General features: G+C 44.2%; 1 protein-coding gene across 1 annotated transcript in view; it reads right to left on the bottom strand.

Annotated features, from left to right (window-relative positions):
- The window catches only part of LOC306917612 (gamma-aminobutyric acid receptor subunit gamma-3-like), a 222,808-nt gene that overhangs the window by 4,064 nt on the left and 196,328 nt on the right, over positions 1-22,416 (bottom strand). Inside the window, exon 10 of the mRNA XM_079495910.1 lies at positions 9,204-9,878. Coding sequence (XP_079352036.1) covers positions 9,204-9,878 — 675 coding nt within the window. The remainder of the gene's footprint in view (positions 1-9,203; positions 9,879-22,416) is intronic.

The following is a 22,416-nucleotide window of genomic DNA, read 5'->3' as shown; positions in this document are numbered from 1 at the left end:
CCCGGCCGGGGATCGAACCTCGACCTCCCCCGACCTCCCAGTTTCAGGACGGACACTCTAACCACAAAGCCACTATATGCTAATTCAATTTGCATTATGTTGATTTGACAAATCTCAGGGTCTTTGCAGTGAAAATAAAGAATGGTGCCGAGGAGTTCTCTCTCTCTCTCTCTCTCTCTCTCTCTCTCTCTCTCTCTCTCTCTCTCTCTCTCTCTCTCTCTCTCTCTCTCTCTCTCTCTCTCTCTCTCTCTCTCTCTCTCTCTCTCTCTCTCTCTCTCTCTCTCTCTCTCTCTCTCTCTCTCTCTCTCTAAATGAGTTCAGTCACTCACTTTGTCAACCATCATCAGGGCTGGGTCATTATCATTTGATTATTATGATTTTTACCCTTCTAAAAAAAGCCTTTTGGGAGCAGCTAGACAACATGGAAGTGTTGAAATCTCCCCCGCCTTGCTGACAAAACGCCGCGATGGAGAACAGCTCCTTTTTTTGTATTACTGTGTGTCTTATCGCCATGTTATCAACGTCGCTGTTTGACACGCGGCCCTCCCGCAGTGTCTGAGAGACAATAAACCACTTAGCCCTGACGTCGAAATAAATAAAAAGTCTTCTGAAAGAATATATATTCAAAGATTTGTGCCACATTTTCACGATTTGAAAAAAATAGCAGACCTACAAGCTCGTAGCGCGCCACTCGGTGGCGCGCTACGAGCTTGTAGATCTGCTATTTTTCAATAGCTAAATAATGCTTAGTTAAAAAACACCAAAACGGGTTCCCGTCCAGAATGCGATAATGTCTTCGCTTTGTGAAATGAAATCAATTCTTTCAGAGGGAGATGAACTATGTGACACGAACACTCGCCATGGGCTGTCACACACACACACACACACGCGCACACAACCGCACGCACGCAAACACACACACACACTTGTATTATATGCCTGTGAGGACGATTACATGAATGCCATTTTTTATTGTTAACCCTTTAGACGATCTGCAAGCTTGTACTGACGCAAGCGCGCACGTACAGTACGCACGCACACACGCACGCACACATAACCAACTCACTTTCTTGCTTTTCATTTCATTTCTCTTCTTGATCTCTCTCTCTCTCTCTCTGTCTGTGTCTCTCTTCCATCCTCTCATCCACATCTTCAACATGTATTTAATGTGTGCGTGTGTGCATGTGCGTGCGGGCGTGCGTGCGTGCTCCACACTTTTTGCCTAGTGGTTTCCATAGAGACGAGAGCTCCTGTCTATTTCGAGCTACCTCCCCTGGTCCACAGAACACACGTCTAGACTGTCTGTCTGTCTGTCTGTCTGTCTGTCTGTCTGTCTGTCTGTCTGTCTGTCTGCCTGTCTGTCTGTCTCTTTGTCTGTCTGTCTGTCTGTCTCTTTGTCTCTGTGTACTGTGTCTCTGTCTCTCTCTGCCTGTTCCTCCCTCTCTTCATTACCAACACCAGGGAAAAAACGAAACCCGCGACACTGGTGAAAAGCAAAAGGTCTTATACTTGTACTGCTAAAAATCAGTACAATAAACTGTAGTTTTATTGTTTTTTTCCCTTCATTTTAGTATCATCGGGCAAACACACAAAGCGCGTGCAAACATGTATTTGCCGCATTCCCATGCCAAAGTGCCTTTCTCTGCAAGGCACACACAATAATCACATCATTAAAACTCACATCCATGGAGAGCCGAGAGAGAGCAAGAGAGAGCGAGAGAGAGAGGATGGAGAGAGAGAGACAGAGAGGGAGAGAGAGAGACAGAGAGGGAGAGAGAGAGAGAGAGAGAGAGCGCAATTATATAGTATTTGGCCGCCGACCCCCATCTCAAAATAGTTTTGTTCAATGGATCCCCGGAAGCAAAGATTGGTGTTGAAAATTGACTTTTTAGATTAAAGGTATGCTAATTTTCTTTTGTTGAAATAAGAGTTAAATATAGCTCCATTCCGGATATTATTCGTTGTTAAACAGTGTGTCTGTTCAGTACAAGGAGTATCCATGTCTCTCCATTATTTTTTTTACTGGACAGAAAATATCAGACGAACTTAATTGTCAGGATACGGATTAAACAAGTGACTGGAAGTGATGACACAAATGGTAGGATTGTGAGAACGGCCTCAAAAATAGCAGGAGTACATTTTAGTAGCCTGGATCATGTAAAAAAAACCCAGGTGCTTAAAGGACCACTTCACCACTTTTCTTCATATAATAGGTCCTCACTAATAATCATGATAAAATGGCACGATTCTTTTCTACTCAGTCTGTGTCTCATAGGAGGGCTGTGGGCAGTTTAGAAACCGTCCTCCAGTGACATCATCATTAGGCAGATTTTTTTTTAAACACATTTTCTTTACAAAAAATGTTTAGATTTTCATTATCGTGAGAACGATGGCTTCCATTTTCGCATTGCAACTTTTCAGGACTAGAAAGCCTGCAGTTTCTATTAGCTTGTATTCCCCATCGATGATGTCACTGGAGGACGGTTTCTGAACTGCCCACAGCCCTCCTATGAGACACAGACAGAGTAGAAAAAAATTGCGCCATTTTTTCACGATTATTAGTGAGGACCTATTATATGAAGATAGGTTGAAAAGTGGTGAAGTGGTCCTTTAAGAAAGCCAAGTCCATTTGTACCATAGAGTATATAAAAGGATAGAGACTGAACTGGCGCGAAACTCCGCCCCCCCAGCTATTCATGTCAGTGGAAGTTGCTCAGTGGCGTTTTGAAGCACCCGGAAGACTGCCGGAAGTACCTCCTCCGGACCTCAAATTTGAGGTCCGGGGTGACGTAGGGAGTGATGGTCCTACATGTTAAAGCCCAGCTGCACGGGGTTTCCCGGTCATGAATACACGGGTCCGCCTATAGTCCCTCCTCCTACCACTAGGGCCCAGAGCTTCAACGTTGAATAGCCTCACTGGCCCCTTGATTTGTACGGACAACTCTCGTCCCCTCCTGCTTCCTTCTGGCCTTCGCCTAAAGGTTCCAGGGGCCAAAAGTAACAGGTCTACTGTATTTTATGTGATCCATGTGTCTGCCTGTTATGCTTTGCTGTACACCAAATCGTCCTTCGGGGACAAACAAATAACTGAACCTGAACCTGAATGAGCAGACAAAGTTGGAACTGGAGCACTATAAGATGAAGCTGATAAATGGATTTTGGGTTTATGAAAGAGCTGGAGAGATAGTTACTGTTACTGAGCAAACACTCTAGACTAGAGCAATCCAAAACTTCACTTACAATTCAAAATATCACTTATCCTACTTTTAATGTTATGTTATCATTAAACCCATTCAGGACGGGAACCCCTTTTGGTGTTTTAAGCATTATGTTATACTTTAGCTATTGAAAAATAGCAGATCTACAAGCTCATAGTGCGGCGAGTGCCGCGCTACGAGCTTGTAGGTCTGCTATTTTTGAAAAATCGTGAAATTGTGGCGCAAATCTTTGAATATATATTCTTTCAGAGCGAACGTTTTTAAACTCAAATCTTTGCTTCTGTGGGGAGTCCCTGGACTTGAGAAAGCCTTGAGAAAGCCCGGAGGGGCGAAACGTTGTTGTATTTAGGTTGAAATAAAAATGGACGGGGAGCAGAATTATATTGTGTGCGGACATTCCACTTTTTCTTTTCAGGGAGTCCCTGGAACAACATATTTTCAGATGTGGGGTCTGCGGCCAAATACAGATAATTCTGGGAGTCCTTGACATGAAAGAGGTTGAGCACTGGTGTCAGTCTAAATGGGTTAAAATGTTACTGCTTTGGCAATTATTTGGGGGCCTACTTGAGACGGACACCACACGTTGAGAACCATTAACCCATTTTGGCCTGATGTCGAAATTTAACAAAATGTCTTCTAAATTCTGACAAAAATACCTATGTTTCTGTATCAGTGGTGCTCAATATTTCATGTCAAGGACCCCAAAAATTATAATGTAACTGGCCGCCGACCCCCATCTGAAAATATGTAGTTCCAGGGACCTCCCAGAAGCAAAGGTTTGAGTTAAAAACGTTCGCTCTGAAAGAATACATTCAAACATTTGGGCCACATTTTCACGATTTAAAAGAAATAGCAGACCTACAAGCTTGTAGCGCGGCAGTAGCTTGTAGATCTGCTATTTTTCAATAGCTAAATTATAACATAATGCTTAAAACATCAAAAGGGGTTCCGGCCAAAAATGGGTTAAGTAAAAGTATCAATACTGCAAATGTAGAACTACTCCGTTACAAGCATAAGGTCCGGTAATCAAAATTGACTTGAGTAAAAGCACTAGAGTATTGGTGTCAAAATGTATTTAAAGTACCAAAAGTACTTGTTATGCAGAAGGTCCCATTTCAGGTTGTCGAATGTAGAAAAAATCTTTTGAAAATAGCAGATCTACAAGCTCGCAGTGTGTGGCATTGGAGTAAAAGTACAACATTTGCCTCTGAGATGTAGTGGAGTAAAGTACAAATACCTCAAAAGTGTTACAAAAGTACAGTACCCCCCCCCCCCCACACACACGCATGCACACGCACGCACGCACGCACGCACGCACGCACGCACACGCACACGCACAAACTCTAACACAGATTTGACAGTTAACATAATAGGGAGTGCCGAGCATGTCCCTGGCACTGACAGCCACTCACGGAGAATGCGTTTGGCTGGAAATCCGCGGGTAATATAACGTGTTTCGCTGCACAATGTGAGCCGGTGTTCCAAAAACGACTCGTTCCCCGTGGCAACCGAGTCTAACAGAGCTGCATGGGCTCTCTCGCCATGTATACAACCCCCCTCTCCCCCCCCAACAAAAAGGCCTCTACGCATAGTTCTGGTACAATCTTGCATGTCCTAAAACTTCCCTTTATAATTAACAGTTCTTCTGCGTTCTCCGTCGGTGCTGCGTAATAAGCTAAACCCGCCATTTGTTTAATGTGTTTAATACGCCGTTTTTTAATAATTAAAAAGAAAGGGCGGATTTGTCGCGGACTTGGTGACGAGGCCGTCGCGTTATGATGACGCAATCGGGAAATAAAGCCATGCTCTGGGCTGCTAGGGCTTCTGGGAAAATGAGTTCAATGCAAGTGAACGGCTGGTTTGTTTGGACTACAACATGCGGTGGAGGCTATGTGTTCGTCTCGCATCGTAATGACGGCATGTTTTTCTCTTCAACAACAAACCATGGGACTATTTTCCGTCGGATTTCCGCTGATCAAAGCTGCAAATACTTCGGCGTATGCTCCAAAGGTAATAAGACAATCTAGGCAGTGTAGGTAGGATGAATTTAAAGCCCCGAAAGTGTTAATCATATTATAATAATTATACTTGTTTAAACCCGCAGCCAAACCGATATAGTACAAGATACCCATCTGCATACTGCACCAGTATAGGATTCTAACTAGGGTCTACTGTGCGCACACCAACACAACCTTTGAGTGGGTGGACCAGCATGATATTCAGTATTTTAGCTGTGACGTGAGCGTGAGCACGTGAGATACTTCCGGGTCCTACTTTTGTGTCCCCATATACGCTTTTGTGTCCCCATAGAGTTATACTGTGACGCTCCGTCGGACTAAATCTGAGACGAAAACAACCACGAAAGTCTAATTTTACCGCTTTCCTCCCAACAACAAAGCTGCGCTGCTCTCCCAAATCTGGCTGTGACAGGCCGTCTGCCCCACACGGAATAATATCGCCATTTTATTTCATTGTGTCAACTAAATCCTCATTAATGCAAACTAGATTCAACATACTCAAGCCTGCAAACATTCTAAATATGCCCCCGAAATATTTTACTGAGCAAATGGACTGTTACCACCTTCAATAATAATGATAATAATAGTCTTTATTGTCTCCACATCATATTTTTTTTTGTCATGGAAACTTGTACAAAACATTAACATATCATTAACATAACATTAATTCTACTCGAGTTGGAAGCATTAAGACCCATTTTAACCCTCAATGGCTTCCTTTCTGAAAAATAACGTCATTGTAAAAAGATTCACGCGTTTAGATATTCTATTTACAATGAGATGCGGACGGGAGCTGGTGCCACTTGGACCCGGACGTAACGTAGCACTACAAAATGATGTCGGACTTAAATACTGAATAGGCTAGGGAAAGTGGTACAGTATATAGAGTGCCTTAGGGGGTTTTATGGAGGGAAGGGAATTCCTAATGGGCAACAGTGCCCAAGGCATTCTTGTAGTCCATGGCACCCTTTGAACAGGTTTTCCAGTAACACAAGTAAAAGTACTCATTATACAGAAGTCTAGGGCTGAAGTGGTTACAGTATGGAGATGTTTTGTAATAATAATCCAAATCTACAAACTAACGTTTTCAAATAATTGTAGTTGTGTAAACGCACAATATTTGTCTCTGAGATGTAGTGGAGTAGAAGTACAAGCATTGGACATTATGAAGTAGTAAAGTATTTGTACTTTACTACTTCACAATTTCCTGACCTACCTCAAAATTGTACTTAAGTACAGTACTTAAGTAAATGTACTTAGTTACTTTCCACCACTGCTTTGAAGACACTGTGCAATCCACTTCTACTAGTGACTCTGTATAGAGCGGCCCAGGAAATAATTCCCCATTCATTGAAATGTCAATTGATTTCATAGACATTTCAAAAAGTAGGCTATTTATTTAGTAGGTCAAAGTCAACTCGGATCATGACAAATCATAACAACAAACGCAATTTTTTGGGGCTGAACAAATGATTAGAAATAAGAATAAAAGGGCAGGGTACAACACTTTTTTTTGTTTGTTTTTGTTCGGCCCAAAATGTTTGTTGTCATGATTTGTCACAACTCGAGTTGGCTTTGTCCACGTCTTTAAAAACGTCTTTTTGAGAAGCCTATGGGGAAAATGAACGGGGAATTCACTTCTGGGTCTCTCGTCGTCATGAAAGGGGGCAGGACTGCGACGCTCTTAGCACCACTCAAAAAACACCAATAGTTAGAAGGTGGGCGACAGCGAAGACAGGCGACAGCGACGATAATGTTTCAGAGAAGGCATTTCTCCGGCTATTTCCGAATGGCCGAAATGCATACAGGGCTGGACTGTTATAATGTATGTTTTGTAATAATACAAGTAACTACAGTATTAGCTAATGCAGTGGCGTAAAAACACAATATTTGCCTCTGAGATGAAGTGTAGTAGAAGTAAAAGTATTGGAAATTGGAAACACCCGAGTAAAGTACAAATACCTCAAAATTGTGCTTAAGTACGGTACTTTACTAAATGTACTTTAGTTACTTTCCACTTTCCTTCCGCTATAGTGGCATCGGCCTACAGCCCGAGCAAAAAAAAAAGCAAGAAACAAAAAAAAAATCACACCCGTGTGAACTGAGTGGTGTATGGTCTTACATAGCCTGTCTGACGTAATGAAATCATGTCTGACGTAATGAAATCACACCCGGGTGAACAGGGTGAACATAGCAACCATGCTCATTTTTTCTGCACAGACTAACAAAGCCAGTTGTAGGAGTGGTTTACACCACTCAAAAATCATGTCTGACGTAATGAAATCACACCCGGGTGAACAGGGTGAACATAGCAACCATGCTCATTTTTTCTGCACAGACTAACAAAGCCAGTTGTAGGAGTGGTTTACACCACTCAATAATGAAATCACACCCGGGTGAACAGGGTGAACATAGCAACCATGCTCATTTTTTCTGCACAGACTAACAAAGCCAGTTGTAGGAGTGGTTTACACCACTCAAAAAGCAATTGGATGTGGATAGGGAGCGCTCTCAGGAGCAGTGCCTGGAACTCCCCATGTGACTACTTCCCTCCGTCACATTCAAGCAGCTCTTGCTCCTCGAGATTGATGGCTTTCGGGGGTAAAAGCTGACATAATGTTTTTTTCTTTTTTCATTCTTCCCCTCACCGGAGCCCTGTCACTTATAGGGCTGTCGTCGCAGTAACTACGACATTGCAATGCTGTGCTATTGACAAGCCAACCGCGGGGGAATATGGCAAACACCCGCCACAACCACTATTCGTGTTGTTGCATCTTCTTGTTGTTCATGGCGCTATAGGCCCGTATTGTGTTACACTTCGATGCATTGTGTATTGAATGCCATTGTTTCTGTCAAATAACAATACATACAATTTAGACTTTTCAGAGTCCTCAGTCGCTTTACAAAAGGTAGGTTGTCAGAGTACCCATTGTACCCATCTGTCTGCGTCCCTTTTATGCCCATATATGGAGGTCACTGATGTCATTAGTATACGCCCATAACCTTTTTGAGTGGTGTAAACCACTCCAACAACTGGCTTTGTACCCGTGTACCCGTGTTTGTACCAAAAAAATTAACATGGTTACTATGGTCACTGACATTACGTCAGACCACAGCTGATCAGGCCATATAAGACCTTGCACCACTCAGTTCACACAGGTGTGATTTTTTACTTTTCTACTGTTCCTACTGTATTATACATTGCGTTTTTTCAGCAAAGCCATGCCGTTTCTGCAGGAACCGCCTTTCTAGTTTCTAGTTTAGGTCTGTGAAGAAAGAAGTGAGTGGTCGAAGTCATTTTAATAAAAAGGGTAGTTGTGCACTGGAGAGGCACTGAAACGTTGCATGTCCCGATTATGAATTGAACACATGGAGGGACCACAATGGAAACATAAGTCCCTCAGGGCTTTTGTGTTATATCCTTTTTATGCGTTGTCCGAAGAGTGAAAACTGACTGTGAAAAGTGTAGTGGTTAAGTAATCAATTTGCAGGTGTGGGGTTGCCATGGAAATCAATTGGCTGAGGCAGAATTCCCAGCCTCTGCCTCAGCCAATTGATTGCCATGGCAACCCCACACCTGCAAATTGATTACTTATATCCTTGCGTTATATCCTTTTATGCATTGCTTGTGCAATATAGTACTTGCTGTACTGTTTGCAATTTGATCATAATAATAATAATAATAATTAAAAAAAAATCAATCAATCAATTGATAGCTCCTGCAGTAGCTTAGCGATACACTAACACCACGGCGCGTAAATACGCTGAAAGATCTGTTGCCCGTGGACAAGGCACGCTACCTCCGCAAGTTAGATAGCATCGGCATAGATGTTTGTCCGTATGTGATTAAGGATTGGACCAAGTTGCATTGGCAGCCATAGAAAATTCTTACCCCAGGCTAAAAACAGGATGTGACGTTTTTGGGCGTTCCTGTCTAGCGTGGTGTCAGTGTATAGCTGTAGCGGGCCGGCGTCCTTGACTGCTCTTGAAACGCTCTCGTATCCCGATGATGCATGCATTGGCACAGGCGCTGTTGTCTCTCCAGCGCGTTGCGCAGTCCAAAGTTCTCCGCTTTCAGCTGGTATATCTCGTTCTCCATGTTTGCCTTTTCCGAGTTTGTAAGGGCGCCGGCCTCCTTCGAACGCGTCTCCCCCCGCTTCTCCATATCCTCCCGTATGGAGTCTATCCTGTCGTTCAATTTGGCGGCTGTGGCGGCGATCAGTCTGGAAAAGTCTGCGGGCGTCTTGGTCTGGGTTGTTGTTGCGGGTTCAGAGGCTTCGGAGGTTTGGTTGAAGGTCTGGTCGCCGTCATGGTATCCCCGTTCATCCGTGTCAGTGTGTCTGGTTAGCACGGGGCTGGTTATCACAGGGCTGGTTGTCACAGGGCTGGTTATCACAGGGCTGGTTGTCACAGGGCTGGTTATCACAGGGCCCGTCGTTGGTCGGCATGGGGCTGCCGAGGAGATCAGTTTTTTCTTCCTCAGCCTTTGGCAGTGGGTGTCGTTGTGGCCCAAGGACTGATCGATCTCCCCGTTCTTCAGCATTGCGATGTAGATGCGGTCGTGGCTCCTCTTCAGGTGTTTGAGGAGGTAGACCCGGGAGTTGAAGGCGTACGAACACCAGTCACAGTGGAAGACTTGAGTCTGGGGAAGTGTGGACGTCATTTTCTTCCGTTCTCCCGTTTGTCCTTGTCTGTTTAGTATCTCTCTCTGATCCCTTACTGCGAAGGTAAAAAAAACAAAACTGTCTTTTTACCTTTTATGCCCACTTGCTGACATCCCTGATGTCATAAACGTGACATCATAGTCCTGATGTCATCAGATACTCACACCCACACTCTCCATATACTGTATGGAGATCCACTGCTGCACGGAGGCTCGGGGCAACCGCCGATCCAACCGACGTCCCACTCGGCCGGGGGCCCCACAGGGCTCTGTAATTGGTCCCCTTTTCACTAGTCTGCGTGTGTGTACGGTTGTAATGCACGTAACCCGAGAACCGTTCGCCCCACCGACTTCACATTCGACACGCGCGTTCCACACCCGCACAGGGAGTGCAGTGCCCGGTATCACACCACGAAAGGCTCTGCTCAGGCCCTGCCAGTGGGCCCAATCAGCCTAAGTCCCCTCACCTGTGCAATTCCCAGCCTCTGCCTCAGCCAATTGATTGCCATGGCAACCCCACAACTGCAAATTGATTACTACAGACAGAGGCAGACAGACAGAGATCACCATATACAGTATGGGCACAAAAGGGACACAGACATATAGTTAAAACGGGTGCTATGACAACGGGTATTATTAGGTTCCCAAGTTGCATCGTTCTCAAGTAGGTTGGTGGCCGACGGGCACCTACAGATCTAGTCCTACTATAAATGCGCCACGTCTCTGTGTGTGTCTCCTCCCAGGGAGTGCAGTGCCCGGTATCGAGTCGGTCGGACCCACGGTTCTCCAGAACCACCCCAAAAGGCTCTGGTCAGGCTCTGCCAGTGGGCCTAATCAGCCTAAATCCCCTCACCTGTGCAATTTCCAGCCTCTGCCTTGCAGCCAATTGATTGCCATATCAAGTTGGCAACCGCACACCTGCCAATTGATTACTTCACAGTCAGTTTGCACTCTTCAGGCACAGGCAGACAGATTCAGATCTCCATATACAGTATGGGCACAAAAGGGACACAGACACATAGTTAAAACTGGTGCTATTATGACAAGTTGTATTAGGTTCTATTAGGTTCTCAAGTAGGCCGGTGGCCGACAGGCACGTACAGGTCTAGTGTGGTTAAGTAGCAATACATAAGAATTAGCATTACTTTCAAAAGTAGAGGTATTCATTGTGTTGACTAGATGCAGATCTGCTAGGGTTGGCTAAAATTCTCCCCAGGATAGGGATGCTAGATTTCGAGTCGTTAATCAAAATACTACTTACACCCCCCCCCCCCCACACACACACAAACACACATTGAAGACCCCTGCTTCATAAGGTATTAACACTAGTATCACATTCATATCCTATTTTCTTGGTTGCGCTATTATTGCTGTCAAGAACGATGGCGGCAGATGCACTGATTGCACTCAGGCGGTGATCGTTATCCACGACCGTTGACGTGAGGACACTCTTATCAGATCAACTGTCTTCTTTGTCTACCGAGTGGAATTAAATTCCCTTATTTAAAAAGGACCACTTCAGACATTTCAGCTTATCTTCGTTATAATGTGGCACCATTTTCTGTCTACTCGCATCTCGTGTCTGAAGAGGACGGCTGTGGACAGTTCTGAAACCCGCCTAGCAGTGACATCATCGGTAGGCAGGTCTGGAAGTTTCTACAAAACAATTTCAACTGTATTAATTGTGTTTATTGTGTTAATGCAATAACAATAGCTCTATTCCAGCATGCTAACTTTTCACTAAGAGAAAGGCTGTAGTTTCTATTAGCTTTGAGGACATTGAGGACATTGGTAGGCAGGTTTGGCATGAAGTCAGATGGATTAGATGGGCCATTTTCAGAGCTTATAGTTTATTTCTTCGATCAATCGATCGATTCGGTTCTGTCCTGGATCAATGGAACCAACATAGTTAAGATCCGTTTGATCGGTATAACAATTTACGCTCATTTTTCAAGGTTTCAAGTTTTTTTTTCCAATAGAGTATGCACATGCATGATTTTCCCATCAGGACTGCACGCCCCCCTCATCTAGACTGAGTGGCAAAACATTGAGCAGCATGGAGTGTTGAAGTTTGGAAGCGCTTGTTGGAAATCACTCAACCGTCCTGCGTACCACCTGTTTCTAAATGTCACATAATGCAGGAGGCAGCAAACGACAGCCCCCCACCAACCGTTATTCATTTCAGTGGAAGTTGCTCAGTGGCGTTTTGAAGCACCCGGAAGAACCGTCTACTTCCGCCTTTTTTCGTTTTTGGGCACCAAAATTTGGTGCCCAAAAGGCGGAAGTGCAAACGAGCGCTCAATGTTAAACACCTGCTGCACGGGGTTTCCTCGTCATAACTCCACGGGTCCGCCTGCAGTCCCTCCTCTGACCAATAGGGCCGAGTGCTTCAACGTTGGAGAGCCTCACTGGGGGCTTCACTGAATCACTAATAAAACGTCTAGGTTTCCTTCCGAGGCTATAGAGAACCACCGACGTAGTCTATTTCCGCCTTAAAGTCGTGTTTCTCATCTCAACCGCAGTGCGGGGGGTATACTTAAAAGAGTACAGCATGGTTTTCATTCTAGCCATGTAATATCGTCCAACCTGCAGCTGTAAGAGACCTATGGTGCCATATAAACACCGGTTCGTGTGGGGAGCTCTATGGGTCGCTATGGGCCTTGGCACTCACATCTAATCTTGTGCTGGAGGTTGTCTTTTATATGGAGAACCGAGCGGGACATGTCATCAATCTGCCGAGGCAGCTTAGCCTTAGGGGGATTGTTGGGGGGGCGTTCTGTCATCACCTGCCTTCTCCTTTAGAACTAGTGTCTTGCTAGTGCTAGTGTATTGGAACCTCCTTTTTCTTCTTCTTTTTCTTTTATATTGCTTACCCCCCCCCCCCCCCCAAGCAATATTCTCCCCTCGCTTCCAGCATGTGCCGTAACCTTTCCTTTAGTGCCAACCTAAGGACAAACGCCCCACCCCTCGACATTCATTTGATTAGAATTGAGAAATGAAAAGAAACATGTAGGCGTGGTTATCCACTGTTGTTGGGGGGGGGGGGGGGGGGGGGGGGTTGAGGTGTTGGGGGGTGGAGTGGAGCGTGCATATCATCATATTCTGAATCAACGCCACGGAGAGAGCTGACCGCCTCGAAAATGCGTCTTCTGAAGACAAAAATTAAAACTTTACGGGTGTATACAAAGAATATAGATTCCGGAACTTCATGGCATAAATACCCCTAAAAGCCTACAGTATAAGTCATTTACAAACAAGCCCGTACTATGAGCTTTTTCGCCAGGCAAGACTGCTGTTTGATCCGCTGGGGGGGGGGGGGACACGGTGCTGGGAGCTGTCAGCTATGTGTGTGTGTGGTGTGAGCTGTGTGTCCCTGCACGGACGCACGCACGCACGCACTATTAATACAATAAAACTTATGAGAAAATAATAAAACGATAAGCATTTGAGCATGTATTGAAAAGGTGCCGTCGTGCTTTTTTGGTAGTCTCGTCCTCGACCGAGGATTTAATAAAAATAAAATTAAATCTTTTTATATCAACCCACATTATATATATATATATATATATATATATATATATATATAGATTCAAAGATTTGAAAAGAAAAGATCTCTGTCATGCGTCAATGGTTTAACCCATTCAGGCCTGACGTCGAAATTAAAAAAAAAAAAATTCTAAATCATGACAATTTTCTGAAAGATTTGAGGCACATTTTAACGATTTTTTCAAAAATAGCAGACCTACAAGTTCATAGCGCGCCACTCGGTGCCGCGCTATGAACTTGTAGATCTGCTATTTTTCAATAGCTAAATGATAACATAATGTATGTAACCACCAAAAGGGGTTCCCGCTGAAAATGGTTTAAATAAAGAACATAACTGCGAATGAGCAAGTGAATATTAATAAGTTGATATGTCAAGATATCACGGATGTGTCTCACATTATAAATACCGCCACTTTCATTTTCGCTTCAGCAGAAAATGCCCCAACGTGTCATTTAAAATGTAAATGACACGTTGCTATACCCTCGATCGGTCCCATTAGGGAAAAACCAGGGGCACACAATCCGTTCCTCCTGAACTTCTCTGCCGGGACTGGGTATGCAGGAGGAACGCATCAATCTGGCGCGTGGAAGGACTATAGGCTCTGTGGGTTGACTCCTGTCCGGGGCCCTCCTACACGTCTCACCAGGTCCACTCCTGCTCTCACCAGGTCCAGCACCTGTGCGTTGCACCAGACTCCCAGCTGCCAGCACCAGGCACTTCATTCAGGAGTGGTGGATTCTCGAGCCGCAATGGTTCCACCTGGCCCATGGTGGCTCCGCTTGCGTCTTGAATGACCCTCCAATGATATACGATATGCCTAGCACAAGTGCACCTTCTCTTAAACTTGTTCGACCACATGTTGTTCGACCGCATGTCCGACCGCTGTTTCCGCATGTCGGTCCGTTGGTGTGTCTAATGTGCGTGTGCCCCCTGGTGGTGAAATGGCTTTTTCTGTCAATTAATTTTGAAACAGGTGCGTTTGGAGCAACCAAACAGGTGAAAGAAATCAAGATTAACTAAGTCATCACACAGTATGTTTTTTTGTTTGACAGGACATAATATTAACCCATTCAGGCCTGGCGTCGAAATAAAAAAAAAAGTTTTTTAAATCATGACAATTTTCGGAAAGATTTGAGGCACATTTTAACGATTTTTCAAAAATAGCAGACCTAGAGCTGCTATTTTTCAATAGCTAAAGCATAACATAATGCTAACACCAAAATGGGTTCCCGCCCAAAATGGGTTAAGATTGGCTTTATAGGGACTTCTGATAAAACAATACATACAAATAGAACACAGATATGCTCTAAAAGCGTGAAAAACATCGTCTTTAAAGAGAATGGGAGAAAACAACCCGAATATAGAGCAGGTGTGCTTCCTCTGATCGTGTCCTTGACGGCGGGTGCCCGCAGCTACAATCAAAGCTTAAAGAAAATGAGCAAAGTGGAAATAAAAGAGAGGCGCTCAATAACACATTTCTTTATTAACTCTGCTTCAGCCGAGCTGGAGGAGATAAAGAAATATGTGCACTTGAGTCTAGTCACGCACCTTAATTTTCGGAGGGCCGCTATTTCCACTTCTTCCACTGGTGTTCTTTTGGGGGCGGGAACCCTTTTTGGTGTTTTAAGCATTATGTTGTACTTGAGCTGTTGAAAAATAGCAGCTCTACAAGCTCACCGAGTGCCGCGCTACGAGCTTGTAGGTCTGCTATTTTTGAGAAATCGTGAAATTGTGGCCCAAATGTTTGAATATATTCTTTCAGAGCGAGGGTTTTTAACTCAAATCTCTTTGCTTCTGTCGGGGGCCCTGGAACAACATATTTTCAGATGGGGCTCGGCGGTAGCCTGATTATCAGACTGTAGCTTTCTTGAAGCTTCAGTCTGACATTGTCTCCTGTCTGAGCGATTTCAAGGGGGAGGGGATTAGAATTTCCCTCAACCCTCTGTGTGTTGCGCTGCGTGATGACGCTGAAAACGGGACTCGGCGCTGATTAGTTGTTCGTTAGACCCACCCCCCCACCACCGATTCTCATTGGATAATACATTTTTCTACCGAAGAAATTATAGGTTCACAGTGCAACACCAGACCAAGAGATGCAGTCCACTCAGAGAGTGGGCTGGGTCTTTGGGCTGGATCCAGGCTAGCTCGGCGGGCAATTACATATATTTTTGGGGGTCCTTGACATGAAAATGTTTGAGAAGGGTTTTTCCAGAAAACTGTCAAGATTTGGAAGGCATTTGTAGAATCGTACTCGGGTCTAAATGGGTTAACATAAAACAACCACAATGCTATATCGCTGAATTTTGCACTATGCAGTATAATTATAGCCTACAGACATGACATCTGACCTCATCACATACTCTTCTTTAACATAAAAGTATCTGGTGTGAAATTAAGGCCAGTTCGAACATGGCACCATTTGTCACACTTTGTCAATTACACTCCCTTTGTCTGTTACAATGAACAATCCACTGAAGTGCCAATGGCGCCAGCTCTCTCTGAAACGTTGCAACGTCTGTAATGTGCTGTCTAACTAGCACAATTGAAGAAGTACACACCACTGAACCTATAATCATCATCTAACAAGGGCCCTTTATCCCATTTTTGACCTGAGATCAGATTCTAAAAATGTCTTCTACATCCTGACAGTTTTCTGAAAAAGCTATGTTTCTATGTCAGTGGTTCTTCGATTTTTCAAAAATAGCAGACCTACAAGCTCGTAGCGCGCCACTCGGTGGCGCGCTATGAGCTTGTAGATCTGCTGTAAACAAGCATCTCGAGCTTAGTCCATTCACCCTGGGTAAACAAAGAACTTTGCTTTATAACATAATGCTAACACCAAAAGGGGTTCCCGCCAAAAATGGCTTATCTAACTCTCTCTCTGAGGCTACGGTTTGATATTCTATTATCCCTCCATCTCCTTTTTTTTTGGCATGTGCTCTCTTTCCGTCTCAAGTCCCCACGCATCCTCCATCACTCTCTTCCTTTGTATCCCGGTCCCAGGGTCAGGGAGGGAGAGTGCTAAAAGTGGAGGGTGAAGAACAGGGTGAAGAGAGAGGCTAAATGGCTTCCATTGTCGGGGGCCGAGGATGTTTATCTCGGCCGCGGCAGCCTCGCTTGTCTTCCCCTATACCTGTTTGTCTGCCAGGGTGAGGGGAGGGAGAGGATGGGAATTACAGGCCTTTCCAGGAGGGTCCGTATGTCTTAGATAAGAGACACACACAAAATACACACTTAACTCATTTTAACCTGGGAACGATTCTACAAATACCTTTCTAAATCTTGACAGTTTTCTGAAAAACCCATTTTTCTATGTCAGTCGTTCTCAAACCTTTTCATGTCAAGGACCCCCAACAAATATATGTAATTGGCTGCCGACCCCCATCTGAAAATATGTTGTTCCAGTGACCTCCCCAGGAGCAAAGATTTGAGTTAAAAACGTTGGCTCTGCATAAGAATATATATTCAAAGATTTGCACTGCATTTTCACGATTTTTCAAAAATAGCAGACCTACAAGCTCGTAGTGCGGCACTCGGTGCCGCGCTATGAGCTTGTAGATCTGCTATTTTTCAATAGCTAAAGCATAACATAATACTTTGAACACCAAAAGGGGTTCCTGTTCAGAATGGATTAAGCCCAGGCCGCCTTTTGGTCATTCCGTACCGAGACAGCCAAAGGACGGCTAGTTGACAGACACACAGGTCTGCAGCGCTGCCTTTGATCATGTTATCGAGAAAGAAAAATCAGACCCAAAAGCCCAATTCACATGCTCATACTTTGTACCTCGTTGCACGGTGGAGTGGTGTGCCAAAAGTAGCAGACCTCACAACAAGCTAAAAACAATGCATCGCATCTAAGGCAGACAAACATATCATATCAGTCCTTCCTGTGGGTCACTGTGTCCTAGACAGTAAAATCTGTAGTGCCTTTGGTACTGGATAGATGATAAATGATAGTCTCTCTCTCTCTCTCACACACACAATATTACGGGGACTTTAAACTTTCAGAACAACAATTTTATGAATGTCATTTTTACAAATATTGTTGTTTTAACTATAAACCTAAAGCAGGAAGAACACTACAAACACGCTCGCACGCACGCACGCACGCACGCACGCACGCACGCACGCACGCACGCACGCACGCACAGTGTTGTCATTTGCCAGCCATCAGAAGGATGACTGCAGAAGCTTGCGGTGAACAGTAGACTTGGAATGAGTCATTCTTTACTTTAGTTTAGTTTTGGAAAAACAAAACATTTGAAAAAAAAAACACAGCACCTTTTGAGGGCCCTATTTCAAAGACGAAACTTTGTGCCATGGCGCATGGTCTTAACACTTGATGCTAAAGACGTCTACAGACGTCTTATCAAATAAAACCGTAGGAGGCCTAGGACATCTGCACAGGTCTTAACCCATTTTGGGTGGGAACCCCTTTTGGTGTTAGCATTATGTTATGCTTTAGCTATTGAAAAATAGGTCTGCTATTTTTGAAAAATCGAAGAACGACTGACATAGAAACAGCTTTTTCATAAAACTGTCAGGATGTAGAAGACTTTTTAGAATCTGATCTCAGGTCAAAATGTTTTATATTGATTAATGTAGGCCCCGACCCTAAGCTACATTTGCCTAGCTCTGGAATGCTAGTGTGACGTGCCACGACCCGAAGATCAAAATGGCCATGGCCGTTTGACTCTCACATTGAGATTAGGCAACACACTTCATATTTGGGCATGCCCGACACAGAACTCCATATATAGGAATAAAGGGACACGGAGAGACAGATAAAGAAATCTCCATATATGGGCATAAAAGGGACACAGATAGATGGGTGGAACGGGTACTCTGACACGGGTACAACGGGTATTGCATAGCCGGGTGTATGGGCATGGATCTCCAACTTCCGTCGTTACCGACTACAGCCGGGCACCTAACTAGTAAAAATAACAATAATAATGGATTGCATTTTTATAGCGCTTTTCTATGTACAGAGTGCTTACTCAAAGCGCTTTACAATGGTCCATTCATTCACAGTGGTGGAAAGTAACTAAGTACTTTTATGTACTTAAGTACAATTTTGAGGTATTTGTACTTTACTTGAGTATTTCTAATTTCCAGTACTTTTACTCCACTACATCTCAGAGCCAACATTTGTACTTTTACTCCACTACAATTATTTGAAAACTTACTAGTTACTAGTTACTATGGATATTTTAATTTTGATTAGAAAATGCGTCGCAACGAGACGCATTATGAGCTTGTAGATCTGCTATTTTCAATAGACTTTTGAACACCACATTTTGAACTTGTGAAGTGGGACATTCTGCAAAATGTACTTTAAGTACATTTTTATGCCGATACTTTTGTACTTTTACTCAAGTACATTTTCAATTCCGTACTTTTACTTGTAACGAAGTAGTTCTAAATTGAAGTATTGGTACTTTTACTTAAGCAAAACAATCGAGTACTTTTTCCACCAGTGTTCATTCATACGAGGTTTCCGTTATTAAATATACTTCACCGACAACAATGATATCATACTACAGTACCACTGAAGCTTCACAACCATATTCGCCTCGACGTACCATTACAGTGCGTTAGTGTTACAGAAATGCACGAGCGGAACACAAGTTGCACGCGTCCTGTTAACCCATTTCGACCTGAGAACGATTCTACAAATGTTTTCTAAATCCGGACAGTTTTCTGAAAAACCCATGTTTCTATGTCAGTCGTTCTGAAACATTTTCATGTCAAGGACCCCCAAGATTATATGTAATTGGCCGCCGACCCCCATCTGAAAACATGTTGTTCCAGGGACCCTCCCAGAAGCAAAGATATGAGTTCAAAACGTTCTCTGTGAAAGAATATATATTCAAAGATTTTTCAAAAATAGCAGACCTACAAGCTCGTAACGCGGCACTCGGTGCCGCGCTATGAGCTTGTAGATTTGCTATTTTTCAATAGCTAAAGTATAACATAATGCTTCAAACACCAAGAGGGGTTACCGCCCAAAATGGGTTAAGTTAATCTCACGCTGACAGCAAAAAGCATGTAGTCCGCTCCGTGCCTGTTGGTTTGATGAGTAAACCCCAACACGGTTAAACAGTCATTGTCTGTGGGGGGAAACGTGACACGATACGAGGCGACATGATTATTATGCAGACTGTCATCTGTGATTTGCCTCTGCCTCTTTGATAAAGACCCGGAAAAGCACGCTCCATATATGGCCATTACAGAATTCATTCCATATGTTGATCTGACCCCCCCCCCATGCCAAAGCGCCAAGCAGTCTGCCGTCACCCAGGCGGACGTGTGCACGCGACCTCGCCCTTCTCGCCAGGGCGTCTTTACTGGTTCATATTATTAAGCAGAGCGCGCAAGTACTGTAATCGGCTGCGTATGTCGGTCGTATGTCTGTGTTGTCAGTCGGCCAAACAGGGATCGGCTGATGACGTAACTACGGTACGTTTGGTGATGTATGTTTTCAAAAAGAATCATGAAAGCAAGCCCAAATAAGCAACTACACTTCAGAAATATAAGCCCAAACGAAAGCAACGGGCAACTATGAATATTAAGCTATGTTACAGGAAAACTAGCCCAAAGTCGCTTATAATAAGCAGAACGGGCAACACTGCAAACTGCGCTGCAGGCTGCTTTTTGCAATTAGCATGGAGAAGAATACTGTTTCGTCGGGCGACTGGTTTTGTGCTGATTAAAAAATGCTAGTCTGTTGCAATCTGACAGTTTTAAGTAGTCTTTGACTAGTCTGAACAAGTTTGCTTGTGTGGAGTCACCTTAACAACAAAGACTAGTAGTCTAGTAGTCACACTCACATAGGCGTGAAAGATACCCACGAATGAAAACAAAGAAATGCAACCCCCGCTATACATGATGTGATAGATGTCTGTAATACTGTCTCTGAATGAGAGAGAGAAGTGTTTTAACTTGACTTCAGTTCCATTAGCTGTAGGTTCAAAACTATTCACTCAATCTAATTAAATGTTGCTATGGTTCCCTGCTTTCATAGGACATGAAAAAACTAAAACTAAAAACCCACAATGAAAGTAGTCATATATTTTTGCCTTTGAATAATTTAAAGGAAACAGACTAGACTAGACTACATTACATTTCTCACATCGACAACAGTGAAATGCAGAAGGCATATACATGTACTGCTGTGTGTCTGAATGGGAAAACCTTATTTATTTTTGCTTTTAGTAGTCGAAATGAGAAGTAATCTTGCATTAAGATTGCATAAGAAAAATGTTAAAAAAAATATAGGCCTACAGTAGAATTTTAATTTGTATTATTATTATTTTTAAGCCAATTTCCGCCAGCATTAATTAATCCCTCGATAGCGTATTGCCAAGGTTTTATCGTAACACAGCCAAATATCCGTAACCGGATGTTACAATGACAAACTGCTGTGTGTGGTGTCATGACCGGTTGTTGTTGTCTCGGTCGGTGGTGGAAAAACCCGACCGCGAGTATCACAGCGAATGCTACAGCCCGTTGAAAACCCTTGTTTTCACCAGAAACGTGAACCCCCTCAATGTCCTTTCTGAGATACAGGGCTTTGAATGCAGGGCTTAGAATGGAATTGGATGCGCGCGCATCTTCAAAATGGCCGCGGCCACTGTCCCACTTTGTGTTGTTGGGTTAGCGTTCGGTGGCTAACGATACGATCGGATTCAAACATGGATTAAAGAATACAAGCCCGGCCTGGGCCATGGCTCAGTGGTCCAGGCACCTTGGCTGGTAATCCAGTCTGGCAGTGTGCCGCGGGTTCGACTCCCGATCCCGACGGCCTTTACTGCATGTCTCCCCCCCCCCCCCCCATCTCTCTCCCCATTTCCTGTCAGCCTACTGTCTGTCCCTCCATAAAATATATAAAATAAAGGCGAAAGCCACAAAAAAAAAACAAAAAAAGAATACAAGCCCTGGAACCCGAGAATCTGGTGTTTGGCGGGCTAGGGTACTAATTTAACCCTCCTTAGTTGCTTTACACCAGGGGTTCTCAACCCGTGGGTCGCGACCCCTCGGGGGGTCGCCAAATTATTTTAGGGGGTCCCCAAATTATTTTCAAAAAAATATTTTTTTATTTTCACGATTTTTCAAAAATAGCAGACCTACAAGCTCGTAGCGCGCCACTCGGTGGCGCGCTACGAGCTTGTAGGTCTGCTATTTTTCAATAGCTAAATTATAACAATGCTTAAAACACCAAAAGGGGTTCCCGCCCAAAATGGTTTAAGGTTATTGTAGCAGTCAATTTATATTGGGGGTCGGGAGGGGGCGGGGCGGGGGTCCCGAGACATTGCCAAAGCATTTCCGGGGGTCCCCGGCCAAAAACGTTGAGAACCCCTGTACTAGAGGTTGTGAAGGTTTTCCATCGCCTGCAGTCGGAAGCAGCGGCAGGCTTCCACTGTAAGGTCACCGCCGGCCGGGGCTCCAGTCGGATTGGGGCGGGATATAGGGAAGTGAGATATGTACTCTTTCACTCTCTCAACGCTCCTCTACTACTGTTGACATGCCCTTAAGCAAGGCACTGCTCTACTAACTGCTCCGCTGAATGCCAGGCCCTCCTTGGATTCATGGATGGATTATTTATACAGCTCCTTTAACTAAAGTGCTTTATACATTGTTCATTACATTTACACGCACACGCACACACTTCTTGCTCAAGGACACTTTGACACTAACCCAGGAGGAGCCGGGGGATCGAACCGGAAACCTTCCGATTTCCAAGTAGTCACCCTACTTCCTGAGCCACTGCCGCCCACTTTCTATTCCTAGGATGTAGATCTCGTCTGTCGGGTGGAAACCGCATATATGTCCACGACTCACGATTCAAATTAAAAAATCACACCCGTGTGAAGTAAGTGGTGCAACTCCGTGTGGGGGTACCCGCATGAACGCACATGAACCCACATGAACGCACCCATGGTGCCGGCCCGATTCCGGCGAGCCGCC

The sequence above is a fragment of the Electrona antarctica genome (genome assembly GCF_951216825.1).
Source record: "Electrona antarctica genome assembly, chromosome: 24".
Taxonomy (NCBI): Eukaryota; Metazoa; Chordata; class Actinopteri; order Myctophiformes; family Myctophidae; genus Electrona; species Electrona antarctica.
The sequence above is the reverse complement of the archived record's forward strand: the minus strand, read 5'-3'. Positions and strand labels throughout refer to the sequence as shown.